Source organism: Branchiostoma belcheri, unplaced genomic scaffold (assembly GCF_001625305.1).
Source record: "Branchiostoma belcheri isolate BF01 breed outbred unplaced genomic scaffold, Haploidv18h27 scaffold12, whole genome shotgun sequence".
NCBI classification, from domain to species: Eukaryota; Metazoa; Chordata; class Leptocardii; order Amphioxiformes; family Branchiostomatidae; genus Branchiostoma; species Branchiostoma belcheri.
In genome coordinates, this window is record NW_017802602.1 from 1,319,674 (window position 1) to 1,343,239 (window position 23,566).

The 23,566-nt window shown below is 41.9% G+C and overlaps 2 protein-coding genes across 2 annotated transcripts in view; both read left to right on the forward strand.

Moving 5' to 3' along the window:
• The window catches only part of LOC109462759 (integrator complex subunit 1-like), a 63,419-nt gene that overhangs the window by 27,387 nt on the left and 12,466 nt on the right, over nucleotides 1-23,566 (forward strand). The window contains exons 26-46 of the mRNA XM_019759342.1: nucleotides 5-153; nucleotides 551-662; nucleotides 1,447-1,605; nucleotides 1,866-1,938; nucleotides 2,588-2,661; nucleotides 3,273-3,278; nucleotides 4,614-4,712; nucleotides 5,159-5,237; nucleotides 5,698-5,740; nucleotides 6,083-6,154; nucleotides 6,573-6,772; nucleotides 6,899-7,055; nucleotides 7,876-8,020; nucleotides 8,326-8,454; nucleotides 9,066-9,252; nucleotides 9,957-10,178; nucleotides 11,145-11,232; nucleotides 20,367-20,441; nucleotides 21,060-21,232; nucleotides 21,689-21,805; nucleotides 22,049-22,197. Of these exons, the coding sequence (XP_019614901.1) occupies nucleotides 5-153; nucleotides 551-662; nucleotides 1,447-1,605; nucleotides 1,866-1,938; nucleotides 2,588-2,661; nucleotides 3,273-3,278; nucleotides 4,614-4,712; nucleotides 5,159-5,237; nucleotides 5,698-5,740; nucleotides 6,083-6,154; nucleotides 6,573-6,772; nucleotides 6,899-7,055; nucleotides 7,876-8,020; nucleotides 8,326-8,454; nucleotides 9,066-9,252; nucleotides 9,957-10,178; nucleotides 11,145-11,232; nucleotides 20,367-20,441; nucleotides 21,060-21,232; nucleotides 21,689-21,805; nucleotides 22,049-22,197 (2,508 nt within the window). The remainder of the gene's footprint in view (nucleotides 1-4; nucleotides 154-550; nucleotides 663-1,446; nucleotides 1,606-1,865; nucleotides 1,939-2,587; nucleotides 2,662-3,272; nucleotides 3,279-4,613; nucleotides 4,713-5,158; nucleotides 5,238-5,697; nucleotides 5,741-6,082; nucleotides 6,155-6,572; nucleotides 6,773-6,898; nucleotides 7,056-7,875; nucleotides 8,021-8,325; nucleotides 8,455-9,065; nucleotides 9,253-9,956; nucleotides 10,179-11,144; nucleotides 11,233-20,366; nucleotides 20,442-21,059; nucleotides 21,233-21,688; nucleotides 21,806-22,048; nucleotides 22,198-23,566) is intronic.
• LOC109462758 (tripartite motif-containing protein 3-like) lies at nucleotides 16,292-19,323 on the forward strand. The gene is made up of 3 exons (XM_019759341.1): nucleotides 16,292-17,386; nucleotides 17,946-18,165; nucleotides 18,590-19,323. The coding sequence occupies exons 1-3, from the start codon at nucleotides 16,634-16,636 to the stop codon at nucleotides 18,805-18,807; spliced, it is 1,191 nt and encodes a 396-aa protein (XP_019614900.1). The 5' UTR covers nucleotides 16,292-16,633; the 3' UTR covers nucleotides 18,808-19,323.

Sequence of the window (23,566 nt, forward strand, 5' to 3'; positions counted from 1 at the left end):
ACAGTGATAGTGGAACGTCCCACCATCATCAGTCACCTGATGCCGCGCGGGGTCGGAGGTCGAGACGAGGCTGACATCGCCTTCTGCGCTCTGCTCGCCATCTACATACAGTACTTCAAGATGGTGCTGCAGCCACAGGGCGAGCCTGCATGGGTTCGTATCTACAGTGTTAGAAATACCTATCTGCAGTATGCAATTGTATTTACAGAGACATTTTTAATATTGCAGAAGTTACCAGTGGACTAGCCCCCTGCTGTAGTGATTGCACTTCTGTGTGGCCCAAGAGCTACTGATCTGGATATTGGCACTGCCCTATGCGTCATTTGATGCAGGAAGGAACTATCTACCATAGCTTTAAACAATGTCTGTAGCAAGCTCACTCCCTGCAAGACAATTACATGTAGTGACAAATGAGAAAAGATTTATATAATATTTTAGAATGTCTTAAATATTTATAAAATTGAGATTTCATCATGTGAAAGACAAAATAGAATTCGAAATGCCTCAGAATTGAACAATGGAAGAACCATGTCTATTCTCACATGTACAGTCGGAGTCACAGGACCAGATCTTTCTGCGCTGGAGCACCGGAGAGGGGGCCACCATGCACATCCTGGTGGTGCATGCCATGATCATCCTCCTCACATACGGGGAACCTAGAGGTTCACACTATACTACTTCCTCATGTTGCTGGAATGATGGTTCTTGATATGTATGTGATACTGTATGTGTTTTTCAGTTCTCTTAGTAGTGTTGTTCCTACAAATAACAGGTGAGCATGTTTATCTTTTTGTCTCATAAGCCTTTTTATAAGGATTACACCAAAGCTTTAATCAGATAGAGTTGGAACGATTTGTCTCAGTTATTTTCCTTTGAAAGATATGAGTAATTTAAACATCTACTACGAGGACTTAGTCTTCACCAGACTAATGACGCTAGCTGAAAAATAGTATTTGAAATTTGGCTAGATCGGGAAAATAATTTGACACACTATATGTTGTGAAATTTAGGATCACTCTCCTAAAAATTATTCTGCAATTTTGGCTGTTTTCAACTATCCATAGTCCTTTAGGATTGCCTACATGCATGTATATGTCAGAGGGGAGATTGGAATCCAGGGCAATCTGGAATCGTCCTAGGGGGAAATTCTAGACAATCATGTAGGAAGACACACCAAAAGTACATGTAGACAAGTAGTATAGTGTGCTGAAAATGTCTCTGTTCCTTCAGGAGAGAATGAGTACAGCTGGTTGTTGGAGGTCTGGTTCCCTCACTCACTCACTCACTCACTCACTCACTCACTCACTCACTCACTCACTCACTCACTCACTCACTCACTCACTCACTCACTCACTCACTCACTCACTCACTCACTCACTCACCAACCCACTCACTCACTCACCACAAAAGTAGTATAGTGTGCTAAAAATGCCTCATTTCCTTCAGGAGAGAATGAGTACAGCTGGTTGCTGGAGGTCTGGTTCCCGATCCAGGGTCAGCCGCCGGCCGCGTACCTGGTGGACACATCAGAGGAGGCCCTCCTGCTCCCTGATTGGCTGAAGCTCAGGATGATCAGGTCACATGTCCAGAGACTGGTGGATGCTGGTAGGTCGAAAAGGTTCCTTGGAAGAAACCATTCTGTAGGGAATAGGAAGGGGGTTTATTTGAAAAATTTAAAGACTAAATATACTGCTTGCTGTATTTTATTTTTCAAACTTCCTCAATACACAACTACAGTACATTTACAACACTGTTGTCATCAGTTTATAACAGTTACTGTGTTCCAAAAGAAAGTTATTAGAAATAATTCTAGAATTTATCAATTTGAATGAATATATTCAATCCCCCTTGTCTTTGACCTTCAGCCCTGCTTGACCTTGACCCTGCCCAGCTGGTTCTATTTGTGCAGTCATTCGGCATCCCCATGGACAGTATGAGGTAAGTTCTCCTGAACTTGGACAAAAAGACTATCAACTTGGACAAAGAATTCAATGGCAGGGCCATTGCAGGCATACCAGGTCCTGTTGTAACACTGAATTTTTTCTGCACAAGAAAAGTTTTACCTGTGCCACTCAGAATTTAAGAAGTATATTGGATCATACTAAAAACTGTTCAAAAACCTTTGCCAATATTTCTTTTATACTTCACATAGGGGGTAACAGTCAACAAAACATAATATTATAAAAATCCACATACACCTACATTTGTATAATATTTTTTATTATTATAAACATGCACAGTACATGGATGAGTGCAGGTTAGGTCAGTTGATTACATTGTATATCTGCACGAACCTGCATAATTATGCAGGTGGTATTTTGAGCACTGAATGTTGAATGATTACATGCAGCTTTTTATGGTAAATTCACTCACTCACTATCCAGGATTTGATTATACTGCTGCTGTTGTCCCTGCCACAGGGGTCGGCAGCAGTCGGCTAATAGTACTGGTCTTCACACTGCACCTCCAGGCAGCCCTGTCCAGTGGGTTAACACTGGCAAGGCCACGCTCTCTGATGTCTCTCTTTACACACTCCATCCAGGTCTTTTTCGGTCTTTTTTTTTAATTCCATTTTTTGTTACCCCAGCAAACTACTGATCTGCCTGGACGAGGCCGTGACTCACAACCCTCTCGCCATGCAGCAAGCCGTCGTGGACAAAGGTAAACAATAAACAAACAAACAAACAAACAAATAGAATCTCACTTTTTCCTCTCTCTGCAATTTGCTCACTTCTGGTGCATTTCCTGATGAGGCCACACCAAATGATTTCTTCGGTTCTCAACATTTTTGCATGAACCTTTAGAAGGAGATCATCACGAAAACAGTCTAGGGGCTTGGGGGAAATCCTATTTTGTTTAATTTTTTTTTTATTTTATTTTTCACATAAAAAGACAGAATACAGAGCTAGAGAGTATATATCAAATTTAGTACACGGAATAAAACAGAGTATAGAAACTAATTTTCAAATATCCAAGATTTGACTCTGAAGATTTGATTCAAGCAGGGAGAAGGTTACTGCAGCAGCTATTCTTCCAGTTTAGCAACGTTTTTTTTTTAATTCTTGAACTAAATTTGTACAAGTTTTTTGGAAAGGCAGCAGGGAGAAGGTTACTGTTACTGGTTCACACAATCAGCAATGTTTTTTTTTAATTGTTGAACCAAGAAATCGAATTGGTGTGGCCTGGAAACGTTTTTCTGCCTCTCTTGAACATTTTTGTTTTGTTTTACCCTCCTCTCTCGGACGTGGTGCGTTCCACGGGACACCCTGCAGACCCCTGTGAGTGGTGGACTCTTCCTTCCTTTTTCTGCTGCAGTTTTTTGACTCACCATCATGATTCATGGTCTTTGCACATTCGGCAAACTTACTGCTGTAATGTATATAATTTTTTTATCAAGCGTCTTTCAATCAAAGAAGAAATGTTGCCAGCTCTGCTGACTTTGATGCCTTCACATAGAACTGAGGAACGACAGTCTAAGATTATTGTCATTGATACTGTAAGTGTGAGGACTGATACAAATAAACTCCATGATGATGATACTAAAATCTATCTATTATATATTATAAAATATAGTAAAATTTCTGAGCAGATCCTATGGTGAAAAATGTATATAATCATGACTAATCTTGTACAATGTACATTGGCTTTAGTGCCCATTAGCCATGAGAGGCTTATGGCTACTCCTCTGGCCAATAGATACAGTCTGGCCACCGTAGGATCTGCTTGGAGATTAGGCATCATTTTTCTAAATATTTAATATTCATTCACTCAGTCTGGCAACATTTCTGATCTTTGCTGCTTCCTTGGAAAGTCTAGGACTGGGTCAAATGTAGCACTGAGAATGCATGCTCTCTGGGGTTTGAGGACTTTTTTTTTTTTACAGAGACTGACATCCCAAATATGTTCAACAAAATGTTACATTACTTGATATGGTACATACATGTAGCTTGTGAAGAAACATATTAGTTTACTTTTTCATCAAGTTGACCCAGTCTAGTTCTCACACCTGACCTCACCTTCTTGCAAGGCTTTTGAGACAGCATGATCATTCGACTCTGCATGCTGCTTGTTCTACATTTGTACATGTACCTTTAGGTGGATTTGTATAACTATGGGCAGCTCTATGTCCCAATATCCATAATATTATAATTATGTTCCAATATAGGGTTAGCATTGTCGGAACATACAAAATGTACATTTGTACATGTAGGGGTTTCAGAACGTGGGGTTACTGTAACCATATAACTCAGGCCTGTGTACCATATGCATCATGTGTGCAGAAACTGTTGTCAGGGATTGTGTGATTAAAGGCATATGCAGGTATCAGTGTCAACCTTAAGGTGAAGACATCGATCTGGGCCAAATCATTGTACTTATGTCATGATCATTTCTGCCCCCCTCCCGCAGCCTACATGAGTTGTAAACGGTAACATTGACCTTGATCGAACAACAATGACCTTGCCTAAAACTGTTTCCACCTCCCCCCTTCCCACAAATGAAATTTAACTAAAAGCAGTTCATTTGAATAGAAACATTTAAAATGTTTGACCTCAATTGTACAACATTGACCTTGGCAATGTCCTGAACCTGTTCCGCCTGCCCCCCTCCCGCAGCCTACATGAGCCAGCTGGTCGAGGTGCAGCACATGCGGGGTGTGGTTGGAGGAGAGAAGTTCAAGGCTTTCCTCAACGACCACGGGTCTCTGTCCACGGGTAAGTCTACATGGCAAGCTACAGTAACAGCTTTCTCATTCAGCAATAGCAAGTTTTAGTGATAGTCAAGTTCTAAAGATAGAAGTAGTCTTGCTTCTGAATAAGAACCAAAAGGTTGTTATTTGGACATAGGAAACAGTAAGCTTAGCTTGGGAGATGATACAAATGTGCACAGTGACATGTAAAGTTACGGCCATTTGTTGAAAGAATCAGAATCCATGGCTACAAGCTCTCCTAACAGTAATTTTTTTCATTTTTCATTTTATTTCTAACATTGACATGGAAATTTTGTGCAGCAGTAATTTTGGCTGTTTATTTTCGTGGTATCAGTGTGCACAAAATATGTACTGAACAAATGTGTGATACTTTTTAGATGTTGGTCTTGAATGTCATGAATTCTAAGACATGTAAGTTACATCACTCATTGTGCTGACTGTTGGATATAGGAGCTGTGGCAGATGTGGAGATGACTTCACCTGTGGAGGAAGAGAAAGGGTTGTCAAGGCGACCACAGCCTTCCTACAGGTGTGTTAGAACTTACCTGGTCCTGTATCGGTATAGCCGGTATAACTGCCCTTCGGCATAACACACCAGCTTCGCAGGCACGCGGCGTGGCGGCAGCTAGCTTTATCACACCGAACGACTTGTTACACTCGATCTTTGCACATTTGATTGCAGGAGTTGTTTAAAGCTTTCTAGTGATGATGCCCCAATTGTGCTTGGTGGCAACGAGTTCCAGTCTACAATAGTTCTGGGTTATACCAAGATTTAGTGTTAGATACATTGTACCAATTGTGTACAGTACATGTATGTACAGCCATCCAGCCATGTATTTCCAGCTATCTTGAAAGACAATGGACGCAATTAACAAGCCTAGGAATAAAATGTCAGAAGAGGTGTAATGAGGTAAGCTTAAAATTTAAACTAGTAACTTGAAAAATGTTGGGCTTATAAGGTGTAACATTCATGTACTTGGCTGTTTCAGACCACCATCTACAGAAGCTGGCTGGATGCAAGAAATTGTGAAGGTAAGGAGCAAACAGTTTCTCTTCAATGTGTGTGTGTGTGTGTGTGTGTGACTCTGTGTGTGTGTGTGTGTGTGTGTGTGTGTGTGTGTGTGTGCGTGCGTGTGCATGTGTTTGTGTGTGTGCGTGTGTGTGTGCATGTGTATAAAATGTGTACTATGTGTGTATGGCATTATGTGTATGTGCACATCCTTGTGTGTATGGGTGGGTGCGGGTTCTCGAACTGCAGTTTCTGTTCATCCTGCCAGAGGGCACTAATACCATCATTAAACAAACATTGTGGAAGGTTCCACCCAGGTATCCTCAAGGTGAAATAAATGACCTTCACCCTTCTGTATCCCACAGCTGTTCCCAGTTGACCCCGGAGCCCAGGTCACTTCGGCCATGAAGAAGGACATTGTCAAGGGCATCCAGCTGGTGAGACACTTTTAACCAATCAATTTTTATCAATTTGTTCCTAATTTTATTCTGTAATTATTATTTTGTTACCATTAAGTACTTTCTTATGTAAAGTTTCACAAAAAGTTCACAAAAATTGTGAAAACGAGACCTTACCTTTTACTTAAAGGATAATCTAAATGGATTGAGAATAAATTGATACAAACAATATATTGTACATGTTTAGAAAGTCAAATGTTGTGACTGTAGTAAGTCATTCATCTTGTTTGAATTGAAGGCCGTTATCAAAGCTAATCTGTATCAGTGTATATCAGGTATAACTGCCCTTTGACTCAACAAACCAGCTTAAAATTATAAGTTGAGGTTAATCATACTTTTTTTTCTGGATTGTAACTTCTTTTTCTGCATTTTCCCATTTTTTTCTGTTCCCTTCCAGGGTTTGGCCAAGGAGATTTCCTCCATCACGCGAGGTGAGGAGCACAGAGAAAGTCTCGGGGACGTTCTGATCGCCACCATCCTACAGTTGTGTGGGGGAGACTACAGTATACCTTTTACATCCAGTCTTCATCAGAACTCTCACCTGTCCTGCCCCATCTTCAGACTACTCATGGCACGAGAGGTAAGACTTTCTCACCTGTTTTCTCACCTGTGTGTTCTCACCTGTGTGTTCTCACCTGTGTGTGGGGGGGGGGCATCCAGTCTTCACCAGAACTCTCACCTGTCCTGCCCCATCTTCAGACTACTCATGGCTCGAGAGGTAAGACTTTCTCACCTGTGTGTTCTCACCTGTGTGTTCTCACCTGTGTGTTCTCACCTGTGTGTGTGTTGGGGGGGAGACTACAGCATACCCTTCACATCCAGTCTTCATCAGAACTCTCACCTGTCCTGTCCCATATTCAGATTACTTATGGCTCGAGAGGTAAGTCTTTCTCACCTGTGTGTTCTCACCTGTGTGTTCTCACCTGTGTGTTCTCACCTGTGTGTCCTCACCTGTGTGTTCTCACCTGTGTGTTCTCACCTGTGTGTTCTCCCCTGTGTGTCCTCACCTGTGTGTTCTCACCTGTGTGTCCTCACCTGTGTGTCCTCACCTGTGTGTCCTCACCTGTGTGTTCACACCTGTGTGTTATCACCTGTGTGTGTGGGGGGGGGACTACTCCATCCCCTTCACTTCCAGTCTTCATCAGAACTCTCACCTGTCCTGTCCTATCTTCAGACTACTCATGGCTCGAGAGGTAAGACTCACCTGTGTGTCCTCACCTGTGTGTTCTCACCTGTGTGTCCTCACCTGTGTGTTCTCACCTGTGTGGGGGAGACTACAGCATTCCGTTTACATCTAGTCTTCATCAGAACTCTCACCTGTCCTGCCCTATCTTCAGACTACTCATGGCTCGAGAGATAAGACTATCTCACCTGTGTGTCCTCACCTGTGTGTCCTCACCTTTCAGTTCTCACCTGTTTTCGCCATTGTTTGATGTGGGCACAAAAAGCTCCCAAAAGTTCCATTGACCTTGTAGACATTTACATTGAGTAGAGATATTGAATTAGTTTGAGAAGACAAGATTCAGGACTTTTTCACGATTGCCAGGTTAAGTAACTGTGGCAAACTGCTAAGGTGGTATCTTCTTACAAACTTGCATGTAGATCAGAAGTTGGTAGATCTGTTTTGGAAACTAAGTCTCTTTGGTCTTTCCCGCTGGAGTCCGATTTGATGCTCAGTTGTTGATGATTCAAACTTCCAGAACGTTCTGCGGAAGAAGAGCCAGTCATCCGGGTTTCCTGCGCTGGTGTCTCGACTGGTGAAGTACCACAGTAGCAGGGGTACCCTGACCACGGTACTGAAGCAGTACCATCGACAACTGGCCCCGGTACAGAAGGACATCAATGGTGAGTACCAGTACATGTAGTACTGTCCATACTCCTGCTATAGAGTACCACAGGTGCTAACTGAGGTACCATAAGTACCACAGTAGCAGGGGTACCCTGACCACGGTACTGAAACAGTACCACAGACAACTAGCACCGATACAGAAGGACATCAATGGTGAGTACTACAGGTGCTATACATGTTACTTCAGGCTATAGGGTACCACAGGTGGTAACTGGGGTACCATAAGTACCGCAGCATTCAACGGAGGTACATTTGTACCTTGACCATGGTACCGATTACTGATTCCTTCCTGTTGTTCCAGTTCTGTCAGCGTTGCAGGCAGTCCTAGAGGCTCCTTACCAACATCAGCAGAACTTGGTTAGGCAGGCCATCGCTGCTGTCAAACACGCCGACCCCAGTCAGCCACTGGACTTCAGCCTGGTACACAGAGGTCAGTACATGCACATCTCTGCTCTTACATGCTAAATACAGGTCATGGTGATAACGTTCTATGTTCAATAACAGTGATACAAGTCAATATCTATCGTACTCCGATATGTGGTAGTATCTTTGGGGTAGAAGGTGTCTAGCCTGTGTGACCCTAGTCTCTACTTTATCCAACATCGGTGACTTACATCCTACTCATGCAATGCTTAATATCCAGCTTGTTCATAAATTCATTGACAGACTTGGCTTCGACTACTGAACTTCTTCTTGCCTCTCGAACTTACGACAGTTGTAAGTGCAAAAATATGATGAAGCTTTTAATACAATCATGGTTTATTGACTAGCATGAGGTCACTAGAAAGCTTCAAACAACTCCTGCAATCAAATGTGCAAAGATTGAGTGTAACAAGACGTCGTTCGGTATGATATAGCTAGCTGCCGCCGCGCCGCGTACCTGCGAAGCTGGTGTGTTACGCCGAAGAGCGGTTATACCGGCTATATCGATACAGATACAGATGAGGTATATGTGATACAGTTTTTCTTAAAGTTTATACTCTATGATTAAATGGTTCCTTGATTGGTTGTAACACACACAATTAATTGCTTATCCCCCAGTGTGCGCCCTGCTGTGCAGATTTAACTCTCCTCTCCTGGAGGAGTTTCTGGTGGCCTGTCTGACCCTTGGCCTCAGGCTGGCCCCAGGGGATGCTGGGAAGGGTGAGGAGGTCGTGACCCCGAGCCACACCCAGCTACTGGCCAGGATGCTGATGGAACAGAGGGGGGTGTCAGCTGCAGGGGGCAGGTATGTTTGGGGGGGTCATGGTCCTTGAAGAAGAACTTTATTGCACAATTGCACATGGTACAATGTATGGCAAACTACATAAAGAAAGTAACAGACAATAAAATAAATGTGTTGAATACATGTAAGACCTAATGTCGAACAAAACATATCTCAATCACTCAAACGATAAGATCTGTTGCGTAATAGTTATTATACCATACCTGGGCCATGATAAGCTTCGATAACGGTGTTCGGGACTGGGCCATACTTATATAACGGTACGGTCCGGGCTTCCATAGAGCGATTCGAATGTGTTTGGCCCTAACCATCCGCATACGCCATTTTTGAAAATTCAAATACAGGATTCGGACGATGGGATTTATGTTGGTTTTGGTACATCAAATTTTCGCTCATTTCGCATTGAAAGGCCCATTTTCTTGGGTAGGTATGAAAATACAATACGGTTCCAGCCCTCTCATGAGTCAGATTGCCCAACAGCCTTCTGAAGTCGGACAATCCGATTCGCAGTTGGACTGGTGCCTTGGGCGATGCTCGTGATTACTGGTAGCCCTACTTGATCATATACTGTATTATCTCTTGATTTCTAGTAATCAGGATGTTAATTTTCATTCTGTAAATAATACCCTTTTCTTTTTGTGCTATGTTCAATTGTCGTACAATAAAGTTCTGTCTATGTAAATTGTAATGTAATGTACCTATCCCAGGGTTCCGTCACCAGTGTCGGGGCTGCTTGTGGATTGGTTGGAGACGTCGGACACCGAGATCGTGGCCACCTGTCCCGAACGCCAGCTGCACCTCCTGTTCTCTCGCGACGGCGGAGGCAGCGCAACGCAGCCCTACCTGCTGGCTTTACTAACCCACCAGACAAACTACGACACTCTACACAGGTGTACTGACTTCTTACTGCAGGGACAAGACAGGGACAGGTGAGTTACAGGTGTACAAAATGTAGAACAGGTGTGTTACAGGTGTAGTGTGTTAGGCAGCCATACCTGCTGGCTTTACTAACCCACCAGACCAACTATGACACCTTACACAGGTGTACTGACTTCTTACTGCAGGGACAGGACAGGGACAGGTGAGTTACAGGTGTAGAATACCTGAGTTACAGGTGTAGAATACCTGTGTATGGTGTGTTGTGGTGTAGTGTGTTAGGCAGCCCTACCTGCTGGCTTTACTCACGCACCAGACAAACTACGACACCTTACACAGGTGTACTGACTTCTTACTGCAGGGACAAGACAGGGACAGGTGAGTTACAGGTGTACAAAATGTAGCACAGGTGAGTTAGGTAGCCTTACCTGCTACAGTGTGCAAAGCAGCCCTACCTGCTGGCTTTACTCACGCACCAGACAAACTACGACACGCTGCACAGGTGTACTGACTTCCTACTGCAAGGACAAGACAGGGACAGGTGAGTCACAGGTGTAGGAAAGGTGTGTTACAGGTGTGAGGCACAGCAGCTTTTGATCTTAAACAGGTACTACGTAACACCCCTCAGCTGGGGTAAGACAAGCAGGGGGAGTGCGCTACGCTCTTAATTGTTCCTCAAGTGTAGTAATACGGCTTCCTTGAACTTGTCGGCCTCTGGGATTTTGGGTATTGCCTGCGGAAGTGTATTCCAGTCCCAATTTGCACAGGTGTATTGAGTTTGCACTGCAGGAGTTTCAGGTGAGGGACAAATGTGTACAAAATGAATTAAGAAGAAAAGCAGCTTTAATGTTATAGTACAATGTACCTCAGTGGATCCTATGTATACAGAAAAAGATGTGATTGTATCTTTTCCTTTGTTTAGGCTGAAAACAATAGAACTACATGTAAATAGAAATTTTTAAAAATGCAAGAAAAGTGATTATTTGTTGACCAGATACTGTTATTTTTCTGCCTTCCAGAATCAACTCCACAGCTGCGCTGGACTTTCTGTGGGCATGTATCCACATCCCTAAAGTGTGGCAGGGCAGGGACACCAAAGTGCCACAGGTGAGAATTATCTTAATTCTGCAAACTTAGGTATACTGCAGGGTTGGAAATAATGGGTGCATGTGCACCTTAGTGCACCCAAAATTGGAGCTGTGCACCCACTTCTTTTCTGTGGGTCGACTGGTGCACCCAAATATTTTTGTAGGTATTTTTGTACATAATAAATAATAGTATGCAGGATATTCTTGGCATTTATGCGTCAGAAAAATAATAAAATCTTTGTTGTATTTCTCGTGTAAGAGTTTTAAATTAGCTCTCATTTCAAGTTCAAGCTTAGAAGAGGAGCAGTAAGATCTGTAATCATGTTTTGTTTTATATGATGCACCCAGAAAAATTTTTGTGCCCCTGATTTGTTAGGTTGGGTGCACCAGTGCTCCGATTCCCAAAAATGAATTTTGAGCCCTGTATATTACAGTACCAACTATGGAAGGGGTGCTAGTGTAATGGTAATGTCAGAAACCTACAGTGGGGGTACCTGAAAGACAGAAGAAAAATGTCCAGACTGTGCGTGATGTACAAAATGACTGGTAATAAACTCGTAGACATCCCAAGCACTAAGTATCTGATACCAGCCCAGAAAAGAACAAGAAATAGCCATGCCTTCAAGTTCCAGAGTTATCAAACAAGGATTCTTTCCTAGAACTATAGCAGAGTGGAACTCACTGCCACCAAGTACTGTAGGGGCATTGTCATTAGATAGCTTTGAACAATGTCTATAGAGCTAGATGTCCAAGGGCTAGGTGTAACAAGTCGATCGGTGTAATGTAGCCAGCTGCCGCTGCACCGCGTGCCTGCAAAGCAGGTGTGTTACGCCAAAGGGCGGTTATACTGGCTATACAGATACAGAATGATACAGAAATATCAGAGTTATCAACCAAGAGTTGAGGTGTTCAAAAACTCGTATTTCCCAAGAAGTATCATAGAGTGCAGCTCGTTGCCACCAAGTACAGTTGGGGCATCATCACTAGAGATCTTTAAACAACTCCTGCAATTACATTTGTAAATATGCAAAGATTGAGTGTAACAAGCCAAGATTGAGTGTCAAGAAAATAAACAGCTTTGTGTTGTACCCATATGTCCTTCAAATGTCAGTGAAGCGTGACGACCTGGGTGAATTCAACTGTGACATAGCCAGAGGTTATTTTGACCTAAACCTCTTCCGGTGAATGCCTTAATTACATAGCCTGTAGGGCATGTTCTTTGTACACGTATGTATGTAGTCATTATGAGACTAGTCATGCAAATACACAAAAAATTGGTTTGATTTACGCTTTTTTGTAGACTGTAAGGTTTGATCCCTTTCCATCAATACTGTAAATGCATTTTTGTTCGCGAGAGTTTTAACTTCGCGATATTCGATTTTTGTCGCGAAGTCACTTTTGTTCCGTACCGCCCCCCTCCCTAACACACCATGCATATACGAAGGCAACAACAACAAAGTATACTATTACTAAGACTCAAAGAAGTCAAATCCCTCACAAACTCTCAAATTGGCTGATACCGCGAAAAAAAGTCCTCGCGAACATAAATGCATTTACAGTACCCAATACATTGGTTAAAGTCCTGTTCAAACCTGTAGGGCATGTGCATAGTATGCAGTCATTATGAGACTAGTCATGCACTTGCACAAAAAAGTGGTTTGATTCATGCTTTTTTGTGCACAAAAATAGTGGTTTGATTTATGTTTTTTGTAGACTGTCAGGTTTTATTCCTTTCCATTAATACCCGGTACATTGGTCAAACCTGCTCACGTTGGCCACCCAGGGGACCGGAGAAAAGTGGTCACGTTGGGCAGGTGGTCTCCTTGAAGAGGGTTGACTCACCACATGAATATTTAATGAGACACAATGGTTTCACGTGGGTATAATATAATGTAAAAAAACATGTACCTGTTAAGTATTGTACATGTAGGATTTAAGTGCAACAAAAAAGCGTTAAGTCTGACAAAGTTGTGAGAACTGTACCGGACTTGTTTATTAGACCCATAGTGGCTGACCTTACTGGGTCAGAAACATCATTATCACCCATTATGTACGTAGATATAACAGTTAGAGGGATCCTGGGCCCTACTAGGGTTTGGGTTGGCGTTAGGCGTTAGAAAAATCTTGCTTCAAAAAAAGACTTGTACCTGGTGCAAGCACGTCTAAACCCCGGTTGGGGAAAAATGAAGTTAAATTTGGTTAAAAAAAAAAGAACAGCCTGTCCTGCATAGACCAGTGGGGTCGTGTGGCTTAGCGGTGGCGTGTTTGGCTCAGGACCAAGAAGTCCCAGGTTCGAATCCTACCCTGTAGTGTCACCGATCTTGTGCCCTTGAGAAAGGCACTTCACAATACTTTCCTCAGTCCACCCAGGTGTAAAATAGGTACCTGACATCGGTTGGGGAGGTAAAAGGCGGTGGAAGGAGAGAGGATGGGGGCCACCTTCCAATACCGTGCCCAAGAGACAGTCGGCTATTCCGAGATCAGGGTGCGCCAAAGGGTTGCACTTGGGCCAATTTTTCAAGTTTTATATTTTTCTACTTTCAGTGCAGCAAATCGCACTAGAGGTGTTGCCATACATTGCACTTTTTAAATTTTTGGATAGAGACGTTCAGTTCAAAAGTTGTGCTCTTCCAAACTTTAGCCCACTCATTTCAAATGTGGCCGGCAACGGACACTACAGCTAAGTTGTAGTGTCCGTTGCCGGCCACATCTGGCCGCTCAAGTACATGACAAGAACACCAAATCTTGCAAGACCTGTCATTTAGGGGTTGACAAAATGCTACAGAAATAACATAAATGACAAAATTACTTCAAAATTGCAACAAAATGTAATTAATGTACCTATATGGTATACTTGGCAACGGACACTACATGGCAACGGACACTACACCCTTGAGGTTTTTTGACATTATTTCATATGATTACAGCAATAGACTGAAATAGCTACTGTGTTTTAAGTCAGCATCTTCAGCTGTTTTAAAACCTGAAATCATATGCACCCACAGCTTTTCTATTTTAAGTTATTACCGAGCAACGGACACTACACATTTTCTCGGACAAAAAAGACAGGTAACTGTAAGCCATCAGCCATATTAACCCAAAAGACAAGCAACATAAAAACACATGTTTTGTGTCATATATGGATGTACCTTGCATAACATGCAAAATGGCCAGTTCTATCACCATCCTTTTTAGTACAGGGAGATAAGTTAGTTGCAATGTGATTTATGAATTTTACATAACGTGTACAACATATTGATAAATGCGCTCTAGAAAAGAGAAATTTCCAATCATCATCAGGTTTTTTGCAAAACATATCAGACTGAGCATGTCTGAACATATTGCAAATCTTTTCATTCCATTTTTTTGTTCCCAAATTACTTAAAAGCATATTTCAAAAACTGGCATTTTTCAAGTGCAACAGCATAACGTAGATTTTATGCCAATTTCTGGTCTTAAATTGGCCATAGCATAAGTTTTAAACATCTTAACACCAAATCTCTTCCTGATTGTCTGGAAAATAACTGTACTAGTATAACAAGTTTGATAAATGTCAACAGAATGCGATAAATACAGAGTAAGAATGACATAACGATGCACGATGCCATTGGCGCACCCTGATCTCGGAATAGCCGAGTGAATTAACAATCCACTGCCACTACAGACCCTATGGCCTGAAAAAAAGGACTACAGGGCTACCTTTACCTTAAAGTTTACCTTTTACCCGCAAAAGGCATTTGGAAGGCCCAAGATAATGTCATGGACTGTGACCTAGCCAGAGGGTACTTTTACCTGAATAGGGTGAAGTCGGGTGTATACCTTAATTAGCTAAGCCTGGAGGGCAATGTGCGTCATAGTACATTATCAGATTACATACTGTAATTCACTTTATGTTCACAGTAGTAAAAGTTCACGGTCTGAGAAAAATGGAGGTGTTCACGGAACTATTATTCACGGTGGCGACAGGTGCAGGAAAGAGAAAGTCCAGGAATTATTTGTTAACTGTATTATGATAAGTTCACGGTACAAAAGTGACAGTGAAAACAGTGAACATAACAGTACCGTGAAAAAAATCAGGAATTACAGTATATTATGTAGACTGTAGGGCCTTTCAGATCAGTACCTGCAGCTGTACATATAGGAAAGGGCAACAAAATGGCACCAAAGTCTGACAGAACAAACTTTAAGGTGTAACCCATTATGGCTGACCCTACTCGATGGTATAATAATTTGGACGGCGTCCTTGTGACAGCTGCTAAGCTGAGACTTGGTATTACACGTCAGATAAAAAAACAAACATCAATTACCCTTTATGTACAGTTAGGGGGATACAAAAGCCTGTCCTTCAAAAAGGTATTTGCAAAGACGATGGTAAGCTCACTTAATACTCTCCAAGCAACAACGGAGGTTAAGCCGTGCAGTGAGTGAGTGAGTGAAGCAGAGGTTGTGGGGGAATGATCGATACCTTTCTATACATGTATATGGCCGTAACGTGTTTTTTTTCGCTACCCCCATTAACCCGTCGGTGGCTGGCGACCTTCTCTGGCTAATGGATACTGCCTGGCCAATTTGATACTGGCTTTTTGCCACCGAAAGGGATCTGCTTGGAGATTAAAGCTCACTGACCTTGCAGCCATAATTTTGGGCGTTGGACAGATAACATCACGAGATAGGGTTGAGGCCAAAAATATGACGTCAAACTTGGCGGACTAGAAGGAACTGCTCTGATATCAGCCTATGGTGCTACCATATCACAAGACTTGCCGTCGTTCACAGTTTGGATACTGGACAGCCAACATCACAGGCAAGGAAAGGATAAAGTAGTGATTTTTGTGGGGGCAAATCCGAGAAGACTTCGTGATCGTTGCGTTGTATCCTGCAAATTCTTGTCTGGAGCTATAAGCCGGATCAAGGACACTTAGTCTAGTGTATGATCAAAGTGTACTTGGTTTGACAAAGCATACATTGTAAACACTGTATTCATTAAGAACTGTCCTGCAGCAGAAACCTGTTGTTAGTCGACTCACTACCATTCGCAAATGTCACGGGGGAGGAAAGGATAAAATAGTGACGATTTTTGTGGGAGCTGGGGGTCACCATTACTGGAGGGTCTGTGCCGGAAACAGAACAACCTGGCGAGGCTTTTGCCTGTCTGACTAACAATTGCATTTTGGAACATTGGAGAGCTAACCTCAATTTTGGGACAAGGACATATCCAAGGTCGATAAAATTGTAATCATCCATTACTTAACAAACCATTAGGTGTCTAAAAGACTTTTGATTAATCGTTACACAACAAACCATGCAAGTGCAAGTAATGTGACAGTTCTGGACCTAGAGGCATTTCACAACACCCAAAGTAGAATAACAAACAGTTGCAATTTGGACATTGAACGGATAACATAGGAAGGGAAGACGAAATGGCGTCGAGTTTGATCGACGAAATCTGCGAGGATCTGTCTTGCGTCATCTGCTTGGAGATTCTGACCAGGCCGAAGATGCTTCCCTGCCAGCACACCTTCTGTCAGGGCTGCATCGGGCGCGGCTTGGCCGCAACGTTCTTCCGATGCCCGTACTGCCGACAGCTTACCAGGCTGCCTCCTCAGGGGGTCGCCGGTTTCCCCGACAACCGCATGGCCGCCAGTCTGTGCGAGAAAGTTCGCCAGCAGTTGGGAGAAAGGCGGCCTCACCTGCCTGGATCTGGAGCCATCCAGCAATTGGACGCGGATCATTCCAATAACCAAGGGCTTCCAAGGATAGGGGAGGGGATGGAAACGGGAGAGTTTGAGGGTCCTGTTGGACTCGCAGTGTCCGAAGAAGGGGAGATCTTTGTAGCAGACACTCAGAACCAGAGGATCCAAGTCTTCACCCTGCAGGGAATGTTTGTCCGACAGTTCCCAACAGTCGTGTCGCCCGGTGGAGAGCGGATGGACCCTCGTGACGTGGCCCTGGACGGGAAGGGGTACCTGTGGGTGGTGGGAAAACGCTGGGAGGACGACCTGGCTGGGTTTGCCGTGCAGTACATGAAACAGGGCACCGTGCTGCGGAAGTTTGATCTGCAGGGCACGAGGTGGTTCAGAGGAGTTGCCGTGGACACCAGGAGGAACCGCATCCTCATCACACAGACCACAGGAGACTGGGACAACCTGGACAAGCTGCGTGGGGAAGTGCAGGTGTGTACTGTTTGCAAAACATACTTTATGTGCATCTAGCTATTAAGGTTTTGAGTACTTTTTATCCATTTTTATTCATTTGTAATGGAAAATTTAAATCAAGTCAAAGGTCAACAAACATCTGTCCTCACTGTCTAGTGCAGTAACCCAAAACATTTGAGTGGCTCTTATGAGCCTTGTTTTGTGGTGAATATGAAGTAAATAACAAAAATATTAAGCTGCCATGGAATTGTTATTAAGTATTCATGAAAAGGACATTTTTTGTTTATGAAATTACAATGTAAATCCTGCCATTGTCTTTTAGTAAAGTACCAAGTATTGTTACAGTTACTGTAATGAAATCCACAATTTAGCAAAATGGCTGTAATTGATTTTAACTTGAATAAACCATTCATTCAATTACGCCAAAAATCTGCACATGATTTTGGAAATGGTCAGACATTTCAGGTAGCATCCACTACCAAATCATATCCAGTTGCTTGAGTAACTGTTTTTTGTCGTACTAGTATCTTACTGTATTACCTGGATGTCTAACCTTCACCGACATTTATTCATTCAGGTGTTCCACCCAGATGGAACACTGGTGGAAACTATTGGTGCAAGCAACACGTGGTGGGGTTTACTGTCGAGGCAGCAACAGGGACTGAAGCACCCATTGTACCTTACTGTAGACAGGGATGGAAACATCCTGGTGACAGACTGTGACAGTCACTCGGTGTTTGCGTACAGCGAGGACGGACAGTTCCTGTTCAGGTTTGGAGGCGAGGGGAGTGGCGAAGGTCTGTTTGTTTGTTTTGTTTTATTTATTAGCACATAGTTTAGAAAAAAAGACATACTAGAAATTAATATGACTGAAATTTTGCACAAATGATGAAGACCTACTTGTAGTTATAACCATAAAATATATTTACCAAATGAATGTAACTGAGAACTTTAAATGGAACATAATAACAGTGGATATGGGGCGGGGGAAATATAAGCCATTATGGCCTGTCCGGGATCTTCCCCGGACAACATTAATTGGCACATTATAACAGTAATTGATCAAATAGTACAGTCTAATGATGTTTAACAACATAACATATTATTGTTAGATATTATTTATTAAGAAGAAATAATTATTAAGTAACGCTAATCAACATTGGTATCGTGACACATTAGGGTTCTATTCATTGACAAGTACAAAAATCTATCCAAACTCAGGCCAGCTGAGCCACCCTCACGGCGTCTGTACGGACAGTTCGGGCAACATCGCCGTGGCGGACACTGGAAACGACCGCGTGGAACTGTTCGACAGGACGGGAAAATTCCTCCGGCACCTCTCCACGGAGATCAAGAGTCCGCGGGCCGTTGCCATGGCAACAGGCGGACAGCTGGTGGTCACCGATGTGAACCATATAGCCACTATATTGAATCTGTAGCTACTGATTTTGGTATTATTGTTTATCTGGGAGTTCATTTGGAAAGTTACCTCTAGTGTTAACCCATACATGTACATGTATGTATTAGATATGTTATGTATCATTATTATGTTAAACCCACTTCTATTTTAGACATGCTTCCAGTTTGTAATGATGCGTGAAATTTGTTTGTTTTGGATTATGGTTAAAGGTGTAGCATGCCAGGTCTCATTATGATACAAATGTTTGCATTAATAATTTATACCGCATATCATATATTTAGACCAAGTATGATCATGCATTTACATGTAGTCCACCTGGACTGGAATATACAATCATCAAAGATTCATATCATTAATAATTAATAGGATTATATTATGCATGATATAACATAAATTATAGTTCCGATCGATGACAGTTGATGTATGTTTCCATTAATATTTGAAAGGTGAAAATCATTTGGCTGAAAGGGTACAATGTGTTGGTCTTATCATAAAAAAAAGTTCTATTATTAATTGAATTGTGGAATAGAAAATAACCAGGTTTATATTATATTTAGTATAATCATTATGACAATACAATGTACAACATGTAGTTTGGTACAAGGATGTTTTTGCTGTTGTTTAGTTCTGTGAATGTTTAGTATATTTCATTCCTGTTTCTGGTGTTTGTATGTTAAAAACTTGAATAAAATTATGATGTCTGCTCTTTTTTGACTCGACTGTGTGTATAATTATCCATCAATACATAGAGAGTACATTTACATGTACATGTAGACTGTGGATCTGTCACAACCTACTCTCCAAGCAGAGGTTTGGGTTTGGGGTTATTTAAATGTACAACTGTAATAGCGTGTTTTAGGCTTTTTTATCGGGGTTTCTCTTTTGCACTGGATTTTTTCCCACCAAACCCAATAGGTTTGCCCCGCCCCGGGGTGAGTGCCGGCAGAGGTTGGGTTTGGTGGGAAAAAAATTCCAGTGCAAAAGAGAAATCCTGATAAAAAAGCCTAAAAACACGCTAAAAATAACCCCAAACCTCTGCTTGGAGAGTAGTCACAACCAGTGAACAAGGCTTGATAAGTTCAATGCACCTTGTCTAGTTTCTGCATAAAACAAGGCCGCAGCAGAATCCATTAAATACTGACTGCACAATGGCAGCTGGTTATGTACATTACACCGAATGACTTGTTACACCTAACCTTTGAACGTCTAACTCTAGGCATTTTGTTTGTTTATTTTTGTTTGTTTGTTTCGCATAACCGGTAAACCGCCTTTAGGCGTAACACACCAGTTTTGTACATGTGCGTACATGTACAAGCTGCGTAAGACCGGACTGTAAGGTTTGAACCACTCACACCGGGAAGGTCCCCTACGATAAGGTCTTTTCGATAAGTGCGGTGGGTTCTTTAATGTGCATGGGGTGTGGCTCTCCCAAACACATTGTTTAAAGCTATCTAATGATAATGCCCCTGTTGTACTTGGTGACAGCGAGTTCCACTCTGCGATACTTCTAGGGAAGAATAAGTTTTTGAACACCTCAGTAAAATCCTGTGGTATTTCCCAACCCCATGGTTTCTGAAGAGATGTCTGGACAAGGAGAAGATCCTTCAGCTCAAGCCAGCCCAACTCTGCAGTCTGGTGGATTACATCTTACAGGTCAGCCTTTTCAAAACATAATTCACTTCTTTTCAGACAGCACTAATTACACGCAACAGCAAGATACCCTTTTTCGCAATTAAAAAAAATGATATGCTCTGTTATTCACTTTAAGAATCCCATTAGATGATAATTCTAGTACACTTACATTAATTTGTTTCAACATAACATTCAAATATTGCTCCATGATTGTACAAACTTTTTTGTCAGATTCGAATCGATTTTTGTAATATTTTGGCATGTCAGTCCAGTCAGTCTTTGGAAATATTTGTTCACTTGTTTATCGTTTAATTACTATAATGTTAATTCATGCTTTGCTTGTCCTATATGTATTACGTGTTGTCTTATGAAGAACTTTATTGACATAACAAAAGTACAGCAACTTTCGTAAGGTCCTTAACTACATGTAAACATACAGACAGATACGTGGGTACAACGAAATTGACCTACGTACAAAACAATTAGATGAATCAACTGAATACCACTTGATCTAAGGTCTAAACATTCTTTGATATACTTACCTGGTATATATGTGTTGGTGGCGGCATGAATATAAGACTTAGAGTAACTTGTCCAAAAAATTAATTTAATTTATTTTTCAATAAAACCATCCGACAGGAGGCTGTTGAGTCGTGCCGCTCGACCTCGGATGACCCCAGGGCGTCGCTGTCGGACAGCATCCAGGCCAGGCTACCGCTGCTGCTGAGCTGTTGCCATGGCAACAGGAAGGAGATCTCGTCCGAAGTTCTGACCTACCTGCAGAAGAAGATGGCAGGACAAGACAAGGACAGGTACATTTGTAACAGTGGACCTGCAGTGTGTGCTATGAAGAGCCTTTACATTTGAATGCTTGTCCTTGGAAGCACTTAGTGATGACAGTATTTTCAAGAAAAGCACCAAGTCTTGCAATCATTCACTGGCATTAGTTGATGAATGAATAAAAATGAATGAAGGAATGAATGAATGTCATTGAATGAATGAATGAACATGAATGAATGAACATGAATGAATGAATGAATGAATGGGAGAGAGCAAGAGATGTAGTGAATGAAGGAATGAGTCATTTAATTGTTAAAATGATGTACAATGTAGTTTTGATTGGGGAAAAAGAGTTACTGTACAGTATTACATGTACTCTTAAAGATTATGATGTAAACTATGTTACGGTACTACATGTACAACTATGTTATATTACCACTAGTTAAACAGCTGCTGTTTTCTTGATTGGTTCTGCTGTGTTCTTCCAGTGTTATTGCCATGGCAACCAGGCAGTTCCTCCTCCTCCTCTACATCAGGGCACCCCACATGCACACCCACGATTCCGTGTCAGAGGTCATCTCCATGGAGATGGAGGCTGCCAAGGGGGTTACAGTCAGGTCAGTGATTTATGTGTGTGATTCTGAAAAAGCAGTTGATGAGAGATGTAAAAAATTTATGTGAATTGTGCATAGAATCAGCAAGAAATCCACTGTGGATTTCTTATTTCAAATTATTAATAGTGAATTTCTTGCAGATTCTATCAATCATTCTATTCTATTAATTGTGAATTTCGTATTTCAAATTATTAATAATTTCCAAATGGTACACGGAGGAGTAAAATCTTAAATTTCTTATGTGCAGCTGGATAGTTTCACCCACCGTCTGCTGTCAGTACTGGGGAACTGTGAGGCAGGGAAGGTGTGTGAAGACAGGATGTATGACACCAACATCCTCTGTAGGAAACTGGCCACGGTGCACCCTGCACTGCTGCTTAGGTGGGTCTTTTACTTTTCTTTATTCTTTATTTCAGGTAAAAACGAACCCATAAAACACAATACATCTTAAAAAATAATACAAAACTCTAGAGACATACAAACAATACACAGAAAAACCTCTAGTAGATGCTTAGTGTTTCAGAAGAAAAAATTTAAAGAGTTCCTGCAGAAGGCGTCAGATCTTAGTAAGCAGATGATGATTGCAATATGGGAGGAAAAATAATCGCTTTAACAAATCTTCCTCTGCCTAGTTTACAGTCTACTACTATTGCATTTTTACAGTTCATATTCTTGTGGGATAGCCTGAGTGTCAGCCTTTTTAGCTTTTGTTTGCTCCCCACGATCTGCTACTTGCACTTTCAGAACCCTGCTGTTAGAGTTCAAGATTTGAAACGTGACACAAAATACATTTTAATGTATTTTGTGTCACGTTTCAAATTCCTAATTCCTCACTGTTTCCCACTGGCCAATTAAAGGGGGCAAGTGAGAAACAGTGAGGAATTTGGGGCCCCCTCTGTTAAAGATTATATTCTGCTACTTGAATGTCTAACATCTGAGTCCCTCCTACCATCCAGACAACTCCCGATGATCGCTGCCCTCCTGCGAGGTCGAGTCCACCTGAACTTTGACGAGTTCTTCCACAGACATCACTTCCTGTTCTTCACCCACGTCTTGGGCCTCCTGGAGCTGCTGGTGCCGCATGTCTTCCGCAAGGAGCACGTCCTGGAAGATGTTTTGGAGTCCTATTTCGACCTTCTTAAGGTAGGAACTGTAATATCTAGCACCTCAGATAATTTGTGAAGTATGTTTGTTGCTTGATTTATTTGTATTAAGGCCAAAGCAAATACACTTTATGGAGGACATCCTCCACCCACTCCAAATCTACTTAGATAAGGAAAAAAAAAATTCCTACATTTTCAAATTTTGACATCATAAACTGTGTTAAACAAGAAAATGATACATAATTTATTATATAAGTTTACTGCCAATTATTACTAACAACATCCATTGTCACTGAAAAATAAAAGTTTTCAGTCATTGTACAGATGGTTTTGATTCAGTGTACAGCACATATAAAAGGAATGAAATGCATCACTGCATCAAAATAAAAGACAAAATGATAATTATATAGCTTTGTCTTGTCTCTTCTCTTCATACATGTATTATTATTATGTGCTATCCACATTCCGGCATGGCAACAGACATCTTTGCCCATTTTCGGCAATTGGTGACCACTGTCAGAGGGCAACAAAATTTCTTGACAATGTTTGTATGTCAAAAATCAGGTGAAAATTAATGTGCAGAATGATGTCATCCATAAAAATTACTTGCTGTGGCCTTACCTAATGTTCCACCAAGGCTTGCAACTCA

Bases quoted from the DNA above. Each gene is read 5' to 3' on its own strand.
- LOC109462758 (XM_019759341.1), top strand. From the start codon at position 16,634: ATGGCGTCGAGTTTGATCGACGAAATCTGCGAGGATCTGTCTTGCGTC. The intron at 17,387-17,945 runs GTGTGTACTGTT...TTATTCATTCAG, and splicing joins AGCTGCGTGGGGAAGTGCAG to GTGTTCCACCCAGATGGAAC. The intron at 18,166-18,589 runs GTCTGTTTGTTT...ATCCAAACTCAG, and splicing joins AGGCGAGGGGAGTGGCGAAG to GCCAGCTGAGCCACCCTCAC.